Raw genomic sequence first — 17,057 nt, 5'->3', positions numbered from 1 at the left:
ATGGGTACGTTCGCGGCCCGCCAGGCTCCCAGCACCCGCCCCCGCCCGCGGTCCCCGCGGTGCCCGCCCCGCGCCGCCCGCTCCTCCCCACCCTGTGCGAGGGCGGGGGCCCCGGCCGGCCCCGCGTCCCACTTGCCGGCTCGCCCAGGTGCGCCCCGCAGCCACGCCCAGGCCTGCCAGACGGCAACCTGGGGAGCCCGATTTCCGCCAGCCCCGGAGTTTGGCGCCCGGACCACAGACCAGCTAGAAGCGGCAGGTGAGCTGCCCTGCAGGGAAAGGGTGCGTCCCGTCGTGTGCTGGGGTGGGGCTGGGGGCCCGATAGACCCGAGGGGCTCCCACGGATGGCGGACGGCGGGAAGATACAGCCTCCCAGATTCCTCCAGCGCGGGACTCTGTAGGAGGATCTCCCCGGAGATTCTGAAGACAATTTTGGGAAAAAACAAAGCAAAACAAAACCCCACGTCTTTTGATTATGGAAAGTTTCAAACGTATACAAAAGTAGACAGACTAGCTCAGTGCTTCTCACATTTGAATGTGCACACGAATCCCCTGGGAATTATATTTTATTAAATACAGATTCTGATTCAGTAGATCTGGGGTGGAGTCGATTCTGCATTTCTAACTAGCTCCTAGGCTCCGAAGATCTCTGGACCACACTTTGATAGGGAGGTTCTAATGACCCTGCATGGCCCCAGTCCCACAGCTTCAACAACTACATCAACTCCTAGTCACATTTTTACACCTAAAATTAATAATAGTAATCCTGTAATAACAACTATCCAGTCTAGGTTCAAATTTCCAGTTTTGAATGTAGTTTTTGCTGGTTTCCTAATGCCTCATGAGGGCAATGACAAGCCAAGGCCTTCTGCCACCTGTGTCTGGTGGCTTGTGCATCCTGGAGAAGATTCCGTGCTCAAATTAAATTACCGAGAATGCCCAGGAACAGGGTCAGGTGTGGAGAATGGCTATAAGGGGTCCAGATGCCTGGCCTGGGAAGGGGATTGTGGAAGGGATGGGGACCACTTGCTTCACTTTGTCAACAGTAGAGAAGAAGGAAAGGAACTTGCTCGTGGCCTGCAGAAAGCTGGGGGTCCTCCCTTAGAGAGTCTTCTGAACCCAAACCCTATGCCACAGCCCCTCCCATGCAGTCCTGCAGCGTCGGGCACAGCCCAGACGATTGGGGGTTTGGGGGAGGGAGATGCAGGGATCCCACAGAAATGCCCAACAGGCATTGCAGACGGGGAATCTGTCTTATGCATATCTGGCACACAGTAGGATGAGTAAAACTATATGGAGAATGAATGGAAGAGTCAGTCCATTAAAAGTGAAAAAATATTTATTTAATGGTTTGCCACGTACCAGTCATTATTCTAAGTGTTTTACACACACACCTCCCTTAATCCCGGTAAGAGTCCTATGAGTCAGTTGTAGTATTATCCTCGTTTTAGAGATGAGGAACCTGAGGTACAGAAAGGTTAAGTAGCTCGCCCAAGGTCACACAGCTGGTAAGGGACAGAGCAGGGTTGAAGAAGCTAAGACCATCTGGTTTGAGACTCCAAGGCTATGCATTGTCTCTGGGTTGAGAGGCATTGCTTCTTAAAGGAGACGGCTTGTGTTTCAAATCATCTACCTCACCCATCATAAGGACATGTCTACTGATCAAACCATGTCTCCCTCATACATCCTGCCCTAGAAATCTGACATACTCCCCACCCTCTCCCCTGCCCCACCCCCTACTCCAGCCCTGAGACACTATAGGAGGAGAAGGTGAGGGGCTACGAGCCTGGGAGGGCTGCAGGAGTTTTGGGTCTTGGGGGTCGGTGGCGCCAGTGGAAGGCACTCTGATTCTGAAGTTGGGGCAGGATTCTGGAAGGCAGAGTCTAGGGCTGGACACAGGCAAGAGAGAGTCGTCCGGGAGACTCAGGTTTCCTTCTGGATTGAGGATCCAGTTCTCCAGGGTAGGGATGGGCCTTGAGCCTCTGTGCTGTGTGTCTCGAAAACCTGAGTGTGGCAGAGGTGAGCCCAGAAAGGTAAGGAATACCAGGGAAGCGCTCATTGCCCAAGTGGGTGCAATCCTGCAAGGGCATGAGCTGGCCACTCAGGTTGTGGCTCTGAATGCCTCTTAAGCAATGGTCAGGAAGTGACTCAGGCCTCAGACTCTGCTGACACTGACCCCCACCTCGGGCCTCCGCAGCCTTGGAGAGATGGCCTTGGGCGATCCTGTCTGGGAAGTCATGAATGGGAGAGGAAGAGGAGGGGTCACTGAGGACCTCCTGGGTGTCCCCTCCCACAGTCCCGGTGCTCTCTTCTCTTTGAGCTCCGAGGCCCCTCTGCTCTCCTCCTCCCAGACACCGGCCCAGCGTGGTCGGTTTTTGCCCTGTCAACGTCGAGGCGGGGGGTGAGGAAACCAACTTTGGAATGGAGACCTGCGTTTCCATCCTGCCTCTGCACTACCAGCTATGTGACCTTGGGCAAAGTTCCTTCCCCTCTCTGAGTTTCAGTGTCCTCCTTGTAAAATGGAAATGATATTAAAACATGATAAGTATATTTAAAGGGTCCTGGGAATGCTTCATTCCAAGTGCAGTAAAACAACAACCCGATGAGGTAGGGACTGTCAATGCCTCTAGCCAAAGATACCCAGAAACACACCTGTGGGTGAACAAGCTGGGCTTGTCACTCACTGCATTGAGGCGGGAACATGCACGTGGGAACCGGGGGCGGGGGAGCGGGGTCTGTGTCTCAGTAAGAGGGTGTTGGAAAGGACTTATTGTAAGGTTTGGGCTTGCGTTAGGTAATTTGGTAGAGGGTATAAGGAAGCCGGACTTTGGTCCAGATGAGTTGCCATCAGGAAGTGGAGGTGATTCCGTGATTAGGTGTCTTAAGAAATCTTATCTGGAAGGACGGCCAACTAGAATGAGGAGAGAGCCGTAACTGGTAAAGCAGCAACCTTCACTCAGGGTAGCTAGATGGGGGTGTTTGGTCACGTTTGTGGTTTGGACAATACTCGTGTTTTCTCTGTGATTATAGAGTGTCTTGCTTTTGTCTTGATCCATTGTGGTCACAGATGGCCTTGTCTGCATTCAACGGGAGCACATCAAGATGAGCTGTGCTAGGCCAGCTCCGAGCAATGCCAGGGCCTGGCTGATGGGACTGGGCAGCTCCCAGGTGTCAGGATACCATTATTTCCCTAGTACAGATGGAGAAACTGAGGCCCAGAGGCATTAAGTAATTTGCCCAAAGCCACGCATGACCAAGAAGGTGGTGGACGTGGTCTTCAAACCTGGTGTCCTGCTCCAGAGTCTATACGCCTAACCACCAGTCAGGCTGCCTGGTGCCCAGCAAGTGCCTGTTCTTGTGGTGCTGTCTTCCTAGCGAGGCTGTGAGCCTCTGGAGGGCAGGGACATGGTTTTGGGGTTGCGGACTGACGTCTTAGAAACTGAGACAAAAGCCCCACATGATTATGAGGTTGGGTGCCCATCCTGGCCTCCCAGACTGCATCTTGACTCAGAAATATGGCAGCTCCTCCAACACTACAGTCCTCGTGGTCCCAAACAGCAGGGCCAGCTACTCAAATTCTCACCATGGTTGGCCATGAAGCCTCTACAAAAAGAGAAATTATGACCTACCTGGGGTCTCGCAAGCGTGAAACAGCAAGGCAGCCTGAGAGCTCTGGCCCCAAATCTGAGAGGGTCCCATGCTCCTTAGGGGCTTTTGAAACTCCACGAAACAATCAAAATTGCAAGGAGGTGAGGAGATGCAGAGGGAAGGCCCCCTGCACGTGGGGGCTACTCTGTGGCTTGTTAAGTTAGCTAGTGAGCCTCAGACAAATTAGTTAGCCTCGCTAAACCTTAGTTTCCTCATCTGTATAATGGGAGAGTAAGTGACAATACCCATCTCATGGGGCTGTCACGAGGACTAAAAGAGATGACAGAAGTGTCTAATTCAGTGCCTGGCACATAGTAGGTGCTCGCCAGATGCTCCTTCCCCAGTGCTGTCCAGCTTTGCCTCCCTGGCCCAGGTACCCGGCTGCTCTGCCCTTTTGCTGTTCAGTCCCAGCTGCAGAAGCAACTCCCTAGTCAGCTCCAACTCACGTCCAACTCCTTTATCAAGTTTTTTTGCCAAACACCCAGCCCAAGGATTCATACACCCATTCATTCAACATTTACTGTGTGCCAGGGACTGATCTAGGTGCTGAGGATGTAGCAGAAATGCAACAGATAGGACTTGCCTGGCGGTCCAGTGGTTAGGGCTCTGCGCTTCCACTGAAGGGGGCCGAGGTTCGATCCCTGGGCGGGGAACTAAGATTCCACGTGCCACACAGCGTGGCCAAAAAAAAAAAAAAAAGCAATGCAACAGATAATAATCCCTACCGGGTGGACCTGACATTCTGGTGGGGGAGGCAGATGAAAGACCAGTGAACAAATATACAGTATTGGGTTGAACCATATGACATTGCTGATATTTGACAATTTTTTTTTTTTTTTTTGCGGTACGCGGGCCTCTCACTGTTGCGGCCCCTCCCATCGCGGAGCACAGGCTCCGGACGCGCAGGCTCAGCGGCCATGGCTCACGGGCCCAGCCGCTCCGTGGCATGTGGGATCCTCCCAGACCGGGGCAAGAACCCGCGTCCTCTGCATCGGCAGGGGGACTCTCAACCACTGCGCCACCAGGGAAGCCCTGATATTTGACAATTTTATATGGCTCAGTCAAATGTAATGCCAGGTAACAGTAAGTGCTGTGAAGAAAATATTGCCAACTAAGGATATAAAGAAGGGCTGTGAGTACTGATTTTAGATGTGGGAGGAGGGGGAGAGGCAGAGAAGGTCTGTATGAAGAGGTGACATTGGAGCAGCACCTGAATGAACAAGGGAGCGAGCCAGGCAGATCTCTGCGGGGGGAGCAGGTGGCTGCCTTCCAAACGTTTCCGCTCTGTTCCCACATCGGACCTGCCCTCCAGCCTCATTCCTCCTATGCCCTCCCCCCCACTCCAAAAGTCTCTGGTAAGTCCTCCAGCTCAGTACACCTGGGGCAGCTTACTGGCCTCTGGCTTACTGGGCCATCTTCCCGCAGTACCTCTTCCCCTTCTAGGGACTCAGGGCCAGAACAGAACATCCATCCCAAGAACAGAACATCAGCCATGCCCTGCTCACAGGCGCCCCTCCATTTCAGAGCTGTTCTCTCAGCCTCCCCACCCCTTGCCTTGACCTGGTCCTCTCTCCCTGCCTCAGCGCTAGCACCCCCTGGTGGAGGATGGGGGTAGGGACAGCGCTGCTAGAGGGGCAGCTCCCAGAAAGCACACCTCCCCTCTTCACACCGTACACCGCGCTGTCCTTCACACCCCCTCTCCTCCACCCAAGAGCCACCTCCCTTCACCCAGCCTACTGGACGGGCCCTCCTGTCCTTGACCCAGTCCTGTGAAGACATGGCCTGGGGTCCGTCTGGTGGAATATTCCAGCAATGTCGAGGCCTCCGCTCCCTCTGATCTCTGCATTGTCCTTTGTAGCATTCACCACACTTTTAATTAATCTGCATTGTCCTCTGTGAGGTGTCCGTCTCCACAAATGGAAAAATGGCTCCATGAGGGCAAGGACAGTGTCTTGGTCACTGCTGAGCCCCCAGCACCATGCTGGCCCACAGTAGGTGCTCAGTAAAAACTTAGAGAAGGAATGAACCAAAGATTTTTGTGTCTCTTGTGGGTACAAGAGGCAGTGAGGGGATGTGGTTTGAGGACCCAAACGGTGGACCTGAGGGAGCAACAGTAGGGGAAGGTGCTTGGCATCCGTCTACTGTGAGGCATCTGGGGAGCGGTCTCTGTCAGTTGGGCACCTTCTGTCCTGGAAATTTGGCTTTCACTGTTCTCTCCTTGTTTCCTGAGGCAAGGCCCGTGCAGGTTATGCTGTGTGTGCAAGGCTGGACCTCTGTGTGGTGGTAAAAAGCTCTTAATTAAAAACCAGGGTGCACAGCCCAAACTTGGGAACCTCTTCTCTCCCCAAGAATTTGCACCAAACTTGATTCCAAAGCAGGCCTTTCCCTGTCTACAGCCCTCACTGCTCCCACTGAGGTTCTAGATAAGACAGACCCTCCACCCTTTGGAATTGCCCTTCCTTCCTGGTCTTTAAAGTTCGGCTCTAAACTCACCTCTTCAAAGAGGTGTTCCCGAGTGAACCGCAGACCTGCTCACCCCAGGACCCCTGTACACACCCTGCCGACCCGATGACCCCAGCTGCTCCCCACCACGCACCCCCAGGCTTTGTGACATCCACGCTCTTGGGTGGGCTCGTACTCTTCTGAACCAGTGGAGAGTAGCCAAGGACTGGGAAGCAGAGCTGGGTTTGAATCTCATGCCAACACATAGAGCTGTGTGACCTTGAGCAAGTGAGTGCATGTCTCTGAGCTTCCTCATCAGTACAATGGGAGAGCGACACCCACCTGGCAAGGAGGATTTAATGAGACTGTGGATTGCAAGGTTGCAGGCCTTGTGTGTGGTGCTCCCTTCTGTCCTTCAGGACTGCCATATGTCACCTCCTCTGAGAGTTAGTCCTCCCTGACCCATCACAAGCCATGCCCCACCTGCCTTTCCCGGCCTCAGTTTCCTTCAAGCCTTTATTTATTTTATATATACCCTTCTATGTGTCAGGCCTACGAGGGTAGGCGTTTTGTCTATTTTGTTTGTTGCTGAATCCCAGGTTCCTAGAGCTATGCCTGGCATACATTGACTGACTGAATGGCGGGTACGTAGTAGGGGCTTTATAAACAGGAGCTACTGTTATTATCATACATCTCTGTCTTATTTGTTTGCAACTGATAGGTTGGCCGAACTCACCTTCATGCCTGGGGGGCAGTCCTGGCTTGAATGACCTTATGAACGAACTTCGGTAATAGGGTCGCTGTGCTGCCTGGGCTCCTGTGTGACCTGCCCCAGGAAGAGGAGGCTGTGTACCCGGAGGACACCTCAACAGCCTGCTCTTCTGGGGCAGAGGCCACTGGGTCTGCCTGCTCCACCCTTTCTATGTAAAAATCCAACGCTGAGACACATGGATCATCCCCACAACACTTGTCAGGGTCAAAGAAATCCAGACAAGACTAGTAGGGATGATTCCAACTCTGCCTCTAACTTGCTGTGTGACCTTAAGTAAGTCACAGTGCCTCTCTGAATACTTAGTTTTCTATTTTATGTATCTAACAAATATTGACAGAGCACTAATTACTTGCCAAAAATGGCTCAAAGAGCTTATGTACATGTAACTCATTTCTCTCAAGAACCCTATGAAATGGGTTAATAATACCCTTCATTTTACATACGACAGGGCTTCCCTGGTGGCGCAGTGGTTGAGGGTCCGCCTGCCGATGCAGGGGACACAGGTTCGTGCCCCGGTCCGGGAGGATCCCACGTGCCGCAGAGCGGCTGGGCCCGTGAGCCATGGCCGCTGAGCCTGCGCGTCCGGAGGCTGTGCTCCGCAACAGGAGAGGCCACAGCAGTGACAGGCCCGCGTACCGCAAAAAAACCCACAAAATACCCTTCATTTTACAGACGACAAACATGAGGCACAGAGAGGTGATGTGACTTTCTCAAGGTCACACAGCTAGTAAATAAATAGCAGAGCCAGGATTCAAGCCCAGGAGTCTCGCCGCAGAGTCAGTGCTGGTAACCACTATGCTCAGCTGCACTGGATGGTGCCTGTGAAGGGCCAGCCTTTACCTGTTTGGAATCTGAATTTATTCTCCTGATGGTGCCTCCATTATTTGGCAGACACTCATTTTCCTAAAGGCTCCATTTGGCTTCCCTAAACAAGAATCTCCCGGGAGTTCCCTGGCGGTCCAGTGGTTAGGAGTTCGCACTTCCACTGCAGGGGTCACAGGTTCAATCCCTGGTCGGGGAACTAAGATCCTGCCTGCTGTGCAGTGTGGCCAAAAAAAACTCCTTTCCTGCCATTCTTCAAATCTAATAACTGAATCCCCGTGACTTTCAGAAGGAAACAGCCAGTGGTATGTGGGACAACCAGCGCTGGGGGATGCCTAGTGTTTGTCGATCTCTGTGGTATAAATACCCCCACCATGGCCAAGTTCACGCTACCAACCTGACATCAGTGAACACAGAATTGAGAAGAGGTACATAAAATCAGCCCCCAAGAACCACCATGAGCAGCTCCAGTGCACCCCTGTCAGCCCAAGCAAAGGTGTGGCAACAGGGACGAGTAAGGGACTCCTCAGGTACAAACCACCAGCTGGACCCCCTGGCCCTGCCTCACAGGCCCTGTCAGGCCTCCCCTCCCTCACACTTCCCTGAGGCTGCCCTTCCTAACATGCAGGGGGCTGGGGCTCCAGCTCTGGTCACCTGGAGAGGGTGCACCAGTTGGGCGGCTTGAGAGCCAGGCTGAGCAGGTGTGACAGGCGAGCCAGCTGTGACTAATCTTCCTGGTTAGAGCAGCATTGCCTCCTCGTCACTCCCTACCCTGTTAGCTCCCAATTGCCTTTGGGATAAAGTTTAAACTTCTTAGACTGCTGGACAAGGATTGCCCTCATCTGGGCCCTGCCTTGCTAATCAGATCCTCCACGGCATCTGTGCACAAACAACCTCTATTCTAAGTATCTCACAAACATGCCTTACCCACCTCTGTCACCACACCTTGGCTTGAGCTGTTGTCCGCCTGGAATGCCATTTCTCTGCTTTGCCCAAGATGGGGCTGACCCTCATGCCTCAAGACCTGGCTCAGTAGCACCTCCTGGGGCTGGCTTTGCCAGGCTGCTCCTGCCCACGGGCGCTCTCCCTCCTCTGACTCCTGTAGGATCATGGCTCAGCAGGCCTAGACTTGAACTGTCAGTTAACTTTCAAACAAAACTAAACTGTAAGTTTCTTGAGGGTATGAGTGTCTTAGTTTTCTCTGTTCTCTGTACATACTCAGCAATGTGTTGTAAAGCCTTAATCCATTCCACCAATGAGCACCTATCAAGACATGGAGGAGACGTGGATGGATGTCATGTATCCTGTCCTCAGGAAGCTCATACCCTAGTGAGGGAGGCAGAGCAAAAAAGGGAATGACAACACACTGTCACCTGCAGGTAGGAGCGTAAATTGGTACCAGCGTTAGAACTGGTTGGCCATTTGCTCTTAAAAGGGTGAAAATGTGCACCTCATTTTTCCTGATAATTCCATTATGGATGGATTTAGTCTACATAAAGCTGGCAAGGGGTCACACACTATTACTGTATTGTTTATCTTGTATCAATAAAGAGACGTTTCCAGCATTGTGAGAAAAGAATAAAGAAAAAAAATGCCTGGATGGATTGTTCCAGATTTGGAAAGCTGGTGCACATCGTTCCCATATGTGCTTTTTACTTGTGCTATATATGCATGTATCTATAAAAATATCAAGCTAGATAATTCTGCAATTTCCTTTTTCACTCAAGATTGTTGGCGAGATCCACCCATGTTGATTTAATCTAGCTTAGACTTCTCAGCCTTGGCACCAGTGACATTTACATTTGGGGCCCAATAATTCTTTGTGTGGCGGGGGTGAGGGGCTGCCCTGTGCATCAGAGCAGCGTCCCTGGCCTCTGCCCACTAGATGCCCGTAGCTCACCCTCCACTCCCCAGCTGTGACCAACAGAAATGTCTCCAGACATTGCCAGTTGTTCCTGGGACACAGACGAAATCTGGGGTGGGGTCGGGTAGCAGGGGAGAGCAGAAGGCAAAGTCACGCTAGTTCATTTGTTCTCACTGCTGTGTACTCTTTCGTCACATGAATGCACTACAATTTATTTTTCTATTCTGTTTTTTGGCCATGCCGTGGGGCTCGCAGGATCGTGGTTCCCCAACCAGGAATCGAACCCATGCCCCCTGCAGTGGAAGCACGGAGTCCAAACCACTGGACCACTAGGGAATTCCCTTTCCTATTCTCCTATTGATGGACTTTGAAGATTGTTCCAGGCTTTTTTTTTTTCTCTGCTATTACAGATAATGCTGAGTGAAAAGTCCCCATACTCATTTCCTTGAGCCCATATGGGAAAGTTTTTCTAGAATAATTACCTAGAAGTAAAACACAGGGTCATAGGGATGTGTAGCTTCCACTTTTACTAAATCCTGCCAAACTGCTTCCAGCGTATGAAAGTTTTACAGTTTTTGTGTCGTCAAGATCACGAGCCTTCCTCTTGTGGCTTCTGGGCTTTGTGACATGCTTCAAACGCCTTTCTCCATTTAAATCTTTGATTTGCCTGCAAGTGATTGTAGCTAAAGGGAGGAAGGGAGGAGGTGTCCAGTTGTTTCAACACCATTTATTGACGCAGATGACTGAATTATATGCATCTGTGTTTATAAAAGTTATATATCTTTACAGATTTAGGAAATTTTTTAGGAGTTACACCAACCTGCCAACAGCTCTTATTTCCCGGTAGTGAGGTAACAGAGGTTACCTAGCTACATTCAAAAATTTTCAGCAATAAACATGTTTTACGTGTGTCGTGAAAGAATAATATGTAGTTAGAAAAAGTACAGTGGTAGGTGCTTTGACACTAGTCAGCTTGGTGCAAGTTACGGAAACACGTGGAGTGGCTACCTGACTCCCATGGAGGCTGGGGAGAGGCTGGGTGGGGTGTGGAGCAGGGTAGGATTTGTCAGGGGAGAGAACAGCTTCCAGATGGGGATACTCCCTACCACAAACACTTTGTCAGCAGCTATTATCAGATAGGCAATGCCTCTGTCACCAGGCAGAGCTGTGGCTTCGAGTTGGGTCACGCCTGAGCAATGGTGGGGCTGAAATGGGCCTTCGTGCACTGGCACAGACAATGACGTCACCTCACAACCGGCAACAGACGGCTGCGTCGGCTGCCCTGCAAGTGGAGCCAGCTGATCAGGTCACGGTAACACCCAGGAGGACACACAGGCCCAGGACTCCCAGTAGAAAATCCCACTCCCTGTCTGCTGAGTGCCATGGAGGTGAAATCAAAGGTGCATCTGGCCCAGAAATGGCCACCAGCAAAAGACGCCCAGAGGTTCTGTTCTATGGTGCCAGGGAAATGGTACAGTCATTGTTTACGACTGTTCCCCCATTGGAACGTCAGCTGCAGGAGGGCAGGAATCTAACCTTTATTTTTTCCCCCATGTTCTCATGCCTGACACATCAAAGTTACCCAATAGCTCTTTGTGGAATGGCTGAATGAGGGTGCAAGGTACCCTAATGACTTCCAATTCCCCTTCTTTTTCCCTGATATTTTCACTTTAAAGTGGCAGATGGATGGGGAAACAAATTATCTAGATCATGGCCCTTAGCCATCTTCAATAATCTTTTGATTCTTGTTCCAATTCATTAAATTGCTGTGCATCCAACTTGAATTACACGGCAAGATGCAGCCAAGAGAATCAGAAACTAATTCTAACACTTGTCTCTTCTTAAACTGGGAACTTGCACATGGCAAGGTTTCTTAGGGCAGATAATCTTTACATATTTGGTTTCTTTCTTTGGATGTTCTTTGCTACTGCAGACTGTGGATTGTAAAAACAGGAAACAGGACAAGATGATTTGCAAGTGATTAAAAGATGAGTTATTCACTGACTCAGTCAATAAAGATGAGATGCCTACTGTGTGTCAGGTACCATGCTAGGTGATGGGGACACTGTAGTGCACAAGAGAGTTTGTGCCCTCAAGGACATACAGCCCTGAGCTAACTTTTATTGAGCACTTACTGTATGCCAAGGGCTTTACATATCTTGACTCATTTAATCTTCACAACGAGGACTGTGAACCTGTGAGATAAGTTCAGAGAGAAAAATAATTTGCCCAAGATTATACCAATAGGAGATGGAGAGGCTGGGATTTGAACTCAGGCAGACTGGTTCCAGAGTCTGTGTCCTTAAGCTTCATGTTTTTTCTCTTGAGCAAGTGATACAGACACCAGGCAATGACAAAGCAATGTGACAAGTGCTACCACTGATCAATGTAGATGAGTACCAAAAAAAAAAAGCACACAGAAGCCACACCTAATGCAAGCTTGGGGATGCTCAGGGAAGATTTAGAGGGAGTGACAGGGAAAGTTGGCCCAGAGGAGTGAGGCAGGAGAAGGCAGGGGGTCCTAGGCAGAGGGAATATCACGCACAAGAACCAGGAGACAGAGAAAGCAGTGTGCATTTAGAGCAGTGCCACAGAGAAGGAGAGGAAGTGACATGAAGCTACGGAGAGAGGCGCTGAAGAGAGGCTGAGGGAGGGAAGAAGGTAGCTGCTGTAGCCCTTCGTTGGCCTGCTTCTCTCCGGAGGGTGGAGGTGTGTTTCTATACCAGATGATAAGGAAGCAGTGGAGGGGGGCTGGGACCTGGGTGAGGCCCAGCGTGTGCTGCACGAGATAAGGCGCCAAGTGCCTATCCTACCCGTTCTAGTCTTCTCAGTCTCCAATTGATTATATGGTAAGCAATATGACAAATGACACAAATATAATGCAGATTAATTGCAATAACTGCAAATCTTGCAAAAGAGTGGATTTGATGAACTTGACAAATAATGCTAGAAAACTGCTCAAATCTCAAGCAAAGCCACTGAAAAATGTGGATCTGGCAGACTCAGAGGATGACAATAAAGGGAGAGGTGATAAGGTGATCACCAAGGTGATCACTTATAAAAAAGGACAATGTGAATATCAAGAGATTGAGGTCCACAGGAAAACAGGAAGATCTCAATTTTTTTTTTTTTTTTTTGCCACTGAGTGGCATGTGGAATCTTAGTTCCCCGACCAGTGATCGAACCTGTGCCCCCTACAGTGGGCGCTCGGACTTTTAACCACTGGACCGCCAGGGAAGTCCCAGATCTCAAATAGTTTTGAAAAAATTCCCTCTATGATTATGCTGTAAAAATCAGGTGGAAATATGTAGGATACTAAACATGGCTTCACTCGAAAAACAAACACTTGATTCTTTCTTTTATAAGAATTTTTTTAAATTACAAGCTTTTATAATTTCATTCGGTTTTCATGATGAAAGTCCCCATTAGACTTCCTCTCTCCCCGAATCCCCACCATATACAATGAAATTCTGGTCCCCATTTTAAGTGGATTCACTTTTAGGTGAGCTTTTTCTGGTGTCAACCCTTTCCCTGAGCTAAACAGGCCCTTTGCTCTCAGCAGCCTGGGAGGAAGGTTGTGTCACGGTGCCGATTCTGGTATGGGAAGGCAAAATGTTTCCTACCATTGTCTGATCCTTACAGGGGCTGATGTATCACATGTCACAACTGGGTCTCTTTTCTCTTACCTCCTTAAGAAGTCACTGAGGACAGAATGAAGACAAGAGCCTGTGCTTGGTTTGCCTTCTATCCCTGCCATCATTCCCAGCTGCCAGCCAGGGACCAGACAGCACAGGACAAAACCCCCAGCTGCACAGTCTCAACATCCTCACAGGCTAGGCCTCACAACCCACCCTGGGACCCCTGTCAGTCGGCATTCCGGGGCCACTGAGGAAGGAAGCACACCAGCACAGGCCCTGAGAACAGCTGTGAGACCTCGTGACTCTAATCTTGTGATGCAATCCAGTAGTTTTGAAGAATATTGTTGTCAAGGGCCATATGACGAGTCATCAAATACATTTGCTCAAAAGTCTATAAACAATGTACACATACAACCTTCTGCCTACAATTTTAAAATAAAAGCATAACTTTCTACAGATAGTCTTGGAATGTCAAAGCTGAAAAGAACTCAAGCATATTTAAACAAACTTCATGTTTCAGATGAGGAATCTGAAATCCTAGGCCAGGGGTCGGCAAACTTTTTCTGTAAAGGGTCAGAGAGTAAATAGTTCAGACTGTAGGCCATATGGTCTCTGTCGTAACTATTCAACTCTGTTGTAGCACAAAAGCAGTCACAGACGATACATAAACAACGTGTGGTTGTGTTCCGATTCAACATTTATTTATGGGCACTGAAATTTGAGTTTTACATTATTTTTCACATGCTACAAAAATACTGTTCTTCTTTTGACTTCAAGCATTTAAAAAGCTAAAAACCCCTTTTAGTGGGCTACACAAACAGGTGGGAGACTGGATTTGGTCCCCGGGCCATAGTATGCTGACCCCTGTCCTAGGCCACTCTGACACCCAAGTGTAGCCTGTAGTGTTATACCTTGTTTATTTGCTCTTTGCTTTGGCCATCCACATCAAAGACTCTGACCTGCTTAACCATAAAATGTACAAGCAAGGAGCTCTATAAATGTTTTCTACATTTTAGGAGTAATATTAAGGTCTGTCAGAAACATATGCCAGGCCACAGTTGCAAGACAATTGATAGAATGCTATATTGTGTATTAAATAAAATCAAGAGAAAAAATATAATAAATTTGAGAAACTCACTAAATTTGAAAAATAGGCTTTATTTTAACCAGTGGTATTGTATGACATCCTATATGGCATAAATGAATACAGCCAAGTTCATGAGTACAAATAAAATAGAATTTTCCCTCATTCTCTCTTTCGTTTTCTGTTCAGAGAAGTCAGGAGATGGGAGCATTATGCTCAGAGACCAAGGAGCTCTTCCACAGGCTCCAGCTGAGTCCAGGCTCCTGGCGCGTTCAGCCTCTTAACACGTATATGGTCTCATGTGCAAAGACCTTTATGAAAAAAATATTCAGAGCAGTATTTCTGTAGGAAATCACACTAGCATTTACAACAAAACATGGCTGATAAAATTCATCCTGCTGTGGATCACGAGGATTTGAACTGCATATAAAGGAGATGAGGCCTCTGCGTTCATTTTCCTTTAAAGAGGGGGCGAATCCCGGGTGAGGTGTGATCACCATCAGCTGCCTCCTTCCTTCTCGCTCCAGTTCACGTGGGAGTCCTACCCTGTCCCTCTGGAGTGCAGGTATCACTGCACTGTGACAGAGAAATGGAAACACCTTGGCCCCAATACAAGATTCTGTCACACAGCCAACACCGGAAGTGGCTCTACGCCTTCTTCTTTCACAAAAGGTTTAAATGTATGGGCCCTTATGTAGCACAAGATGCCTGAAATTCAGAAAATTATGAAAACAACTCTTCTCCACCCCTGAGGATATTTCATCTTTATAAAGTTGAAAATACAAAATATTAAAATAATTTGCCCTTTCTCCCCATCAAAAGGAATCATATTCTCAATGGATTCCTGCAATATAGAAAATTCTGAAACAAAATTTATTTCTCCACGAACCAAGACCAAGAAGTCAATGTTAAGCTGCCGAGAAGCCCCTTTTCCAAAGGGTGGAAAAGACACCTCGTTACTTTTTTAAAAAAAATAACCATATTTAGACAAAGATAGCAAAAGGAGTTTCTGGCCTCATGAGCTTTTATTTTTCACTTTGATTTTCAGCATTTCTTAGCATTGGTTATTGGGAGTGAAGAGAATGACTTGTTCTCCAAAGTCTGAGATATTCCTGGGACAAGCCCTGATCTTTCCTGGTTGACAGCTCCCCCAAAATAGTCTGTTGAAAACCAGATGGCAAGAATGGAAATGCTATACATCCATCTGTTCCATTTCTTCATAGTTTTCACATCAAAAGCACCTGGAGTATCACTTGTGTTCAACACAAAATAGCACTGGGGGCTGAAGAGAGGATGACATCACTTGCCCATAGCATCAGCTGAGGTGACGTGGATTCTGAACTACCCACAAGGTCTTCACTGGCAAACTTGCCTGGCACCAGGGCCTCCGGAAGAGAACAGGACGAGCAACCGTGCATGCTCAAATAGCAAGACGTGCAAAACACATCATCACTCTGCTAGGAATAAAGAGCACGCAGGAAGTACACTGAGAGCAAGAACCAGCTTCTGACTACTGGGGCCAGTACTTAAGAAACCTCTGCACTGAAGGTGGTGGGTATGCAGAGAAATGGCAACGACACCTGGGTGGGGGTGTGGGCGTGAGGGAGGAAAAGAGAGAAGCACATATACGCATGCTCACACATGGTGCCTCTGAAGGCTCCCTGGCCACTTCGGGTTCACAAGTGGCCGTCCAACAACCTGACTACTTGCCTGGCTCAGAACTTCATCCGCTGCACTCTCCTAACCAACTACACTTTCTTCTCTCCTTTTAAGGCACAGACATATTTATAGTTTCAGGTACAGCTGTTGAGTTCTGAGAATCACACTAAGCAAGTTCATCACAGACTAGTGCACAGAAGCCAGTTGGTCCTTTTTGGCTGATGCATCGCTGAGGGACAGCTCCAGGTGTGAAGCAACCAGAAGGTGTGAGCCTTCTCTCTATGCCACTGTGGGATGTGGTCAAGTCTAACCTCCACCGTCAAGGTGGGGCCACAGGAGAGGCCAAAATGGCAAAAGCATGACTGGGGTCTGGGATGTTTAATATTTTTCACTTTGCATTTAACAAACCCTACAAGATGGCAGCTCTTGCCCGCCTAGCTGACTCTCACGAACAAGAGCAAGCAGAGGCTGCCACAGAGCATCTGTCACTCCACGTAAAGTCACTGTGATAGTTTGCTCATAATCTCTTACCCTCCACAAAGTCAGACACACATAACACACACACACACCCCTTCCACCATGGAGGAAATCTTTGCAACAAGAGGCACTTGAATGATATTTGGAGAGTTCCCATGAAAAGGCCTTCCCCTCACAGTGAAGTGGGATCAACGGAACAGAAACCAGATACTCAAGACTCCATCTCTTCTTGGTCAAGGGGTGGTGGCACAAAGCTGATGACTTCATCGTAGGTCAGGCCTAGAAATTGGGAAGGAAAAGTACGACGTGAGAGTTTAGACTATGCACTTTGCTGGCAAGCACCCTAACTTCTAAGCTCAAGATCCTTCTTCCCTGTTCAGGCCGCTGGTGCGATGGGCTACTTCAAATAATTGCCTCATTGCTTGTGTGTAATATCCTAATGGAACGTGTGATTACACAGAAGTTCAAGGATACATATAAAAGAACCATTTTTCTTGTTTCTTTCATCATCTAGTGCCTCCTCTTTAAAGCTCTGGAGAAGATGCTCAAGAGTAGCAAAGCAATCCCACACGCTACAGCAACAGATAATCCTTGCTTTTGGGATTTAACTCGAGTTCTGAATTTGTGTTTTATGGAGAGAATATGAGATTGGGC

General features: G+C 48.9%; 2 protein-coding genes across 11 annotated transcripts in view; one reads left to right on the top strand and one right to left on the bottom strand.

Moving 5' to 3' along the window:
- LOC125965620 (caskin-1-like) lies at positions 1–14,428 on the top strand. Of its 4 annotated transcripts, none has more exons than XM_049716000.1 (2): positions 1–256; positions 13,241–14,428. In XM_049716000.1, exons 1-2 carry the CDS (start codon positions 1–3, stop codon positions 13,432–13,434), a joined length of 450 nt encoding a protein of 149 aa, XP_049571957.1. In that variant the 3' UTR covers positions 13,435–14,428. The 4 variants fall into 4 exon arrangements, 2 of the variants coding, with proteins under 2 accessions (XP_049571957.1, XP_049571958.1); XM_049716001.1 differs by lacking the exon at positions 13,241–14,428 and adding an exon at positions 8,904–10,335; XR_007479715.1 differs by having other exon boundaries at positions 142–256; positions 13,188–14,428.
- MAPK14 (mitogen-activated protein kinase 14) overlaps positions 13,863–17,057 on the bottom strand; it is a 174,119-nt gene continuing 170,924 nt past the window's right edge. For 6 of the 7 annotated variants that reach the window (XM_049715993.1, XM_033424157.2, XM_049715994.1 and 3 more), the window contains one exon: positions 14,322–16,682. In XM_049715993.1, coding sequence (XP_049571950.1) covers positions 16,615–16,682 — 68 coding nt within the window. In that variant the 3' untranslated portion in view covers positions 14,322–16,614. Of the gene's footprint in view, positions 16,683–17,057 lie in introns of all 7 variants that reach the window. The other variant, XM_004267675.3, reaches the window with a different exon arrangement.

Source organism: Orcinus orca, chromosome 10, assembly GCF_937001465.1.
Source record: "Orcinus orca chromosome 10, mOrcOrc1.1, whole genome shotgun sequence".
NCBI lineage: Eukaryota > Metazoa > Chordata > Mammalia > Artiodactyla > Delphinidae > Orcinus > Orcinus orca.
The sequence above is the reverse complement of the archived record's forward strand: the minus strand, read 5'-3'. Positions and strand labels throughout refer to the sequence as shown.

What these genes read in the sequence shown, in the direction of transcription:
- LOC125965620 (XM_049716000.1), top strand. Translation starts at nt 1, where the DNA reads ATGGGTACGTTCGCGGCCCGCCAGGCTCCCAGCACCCGCCCCCGCCCG. An exon ending in AGACCAGCTAGAAGCGGCAG is followed by an intron (nt 257 to 13,240) that starts GTGAGCTGCCCT and finishes TACCTCCTTAAG; the next exon opens with AAGTCACTGAGGACAGAATG.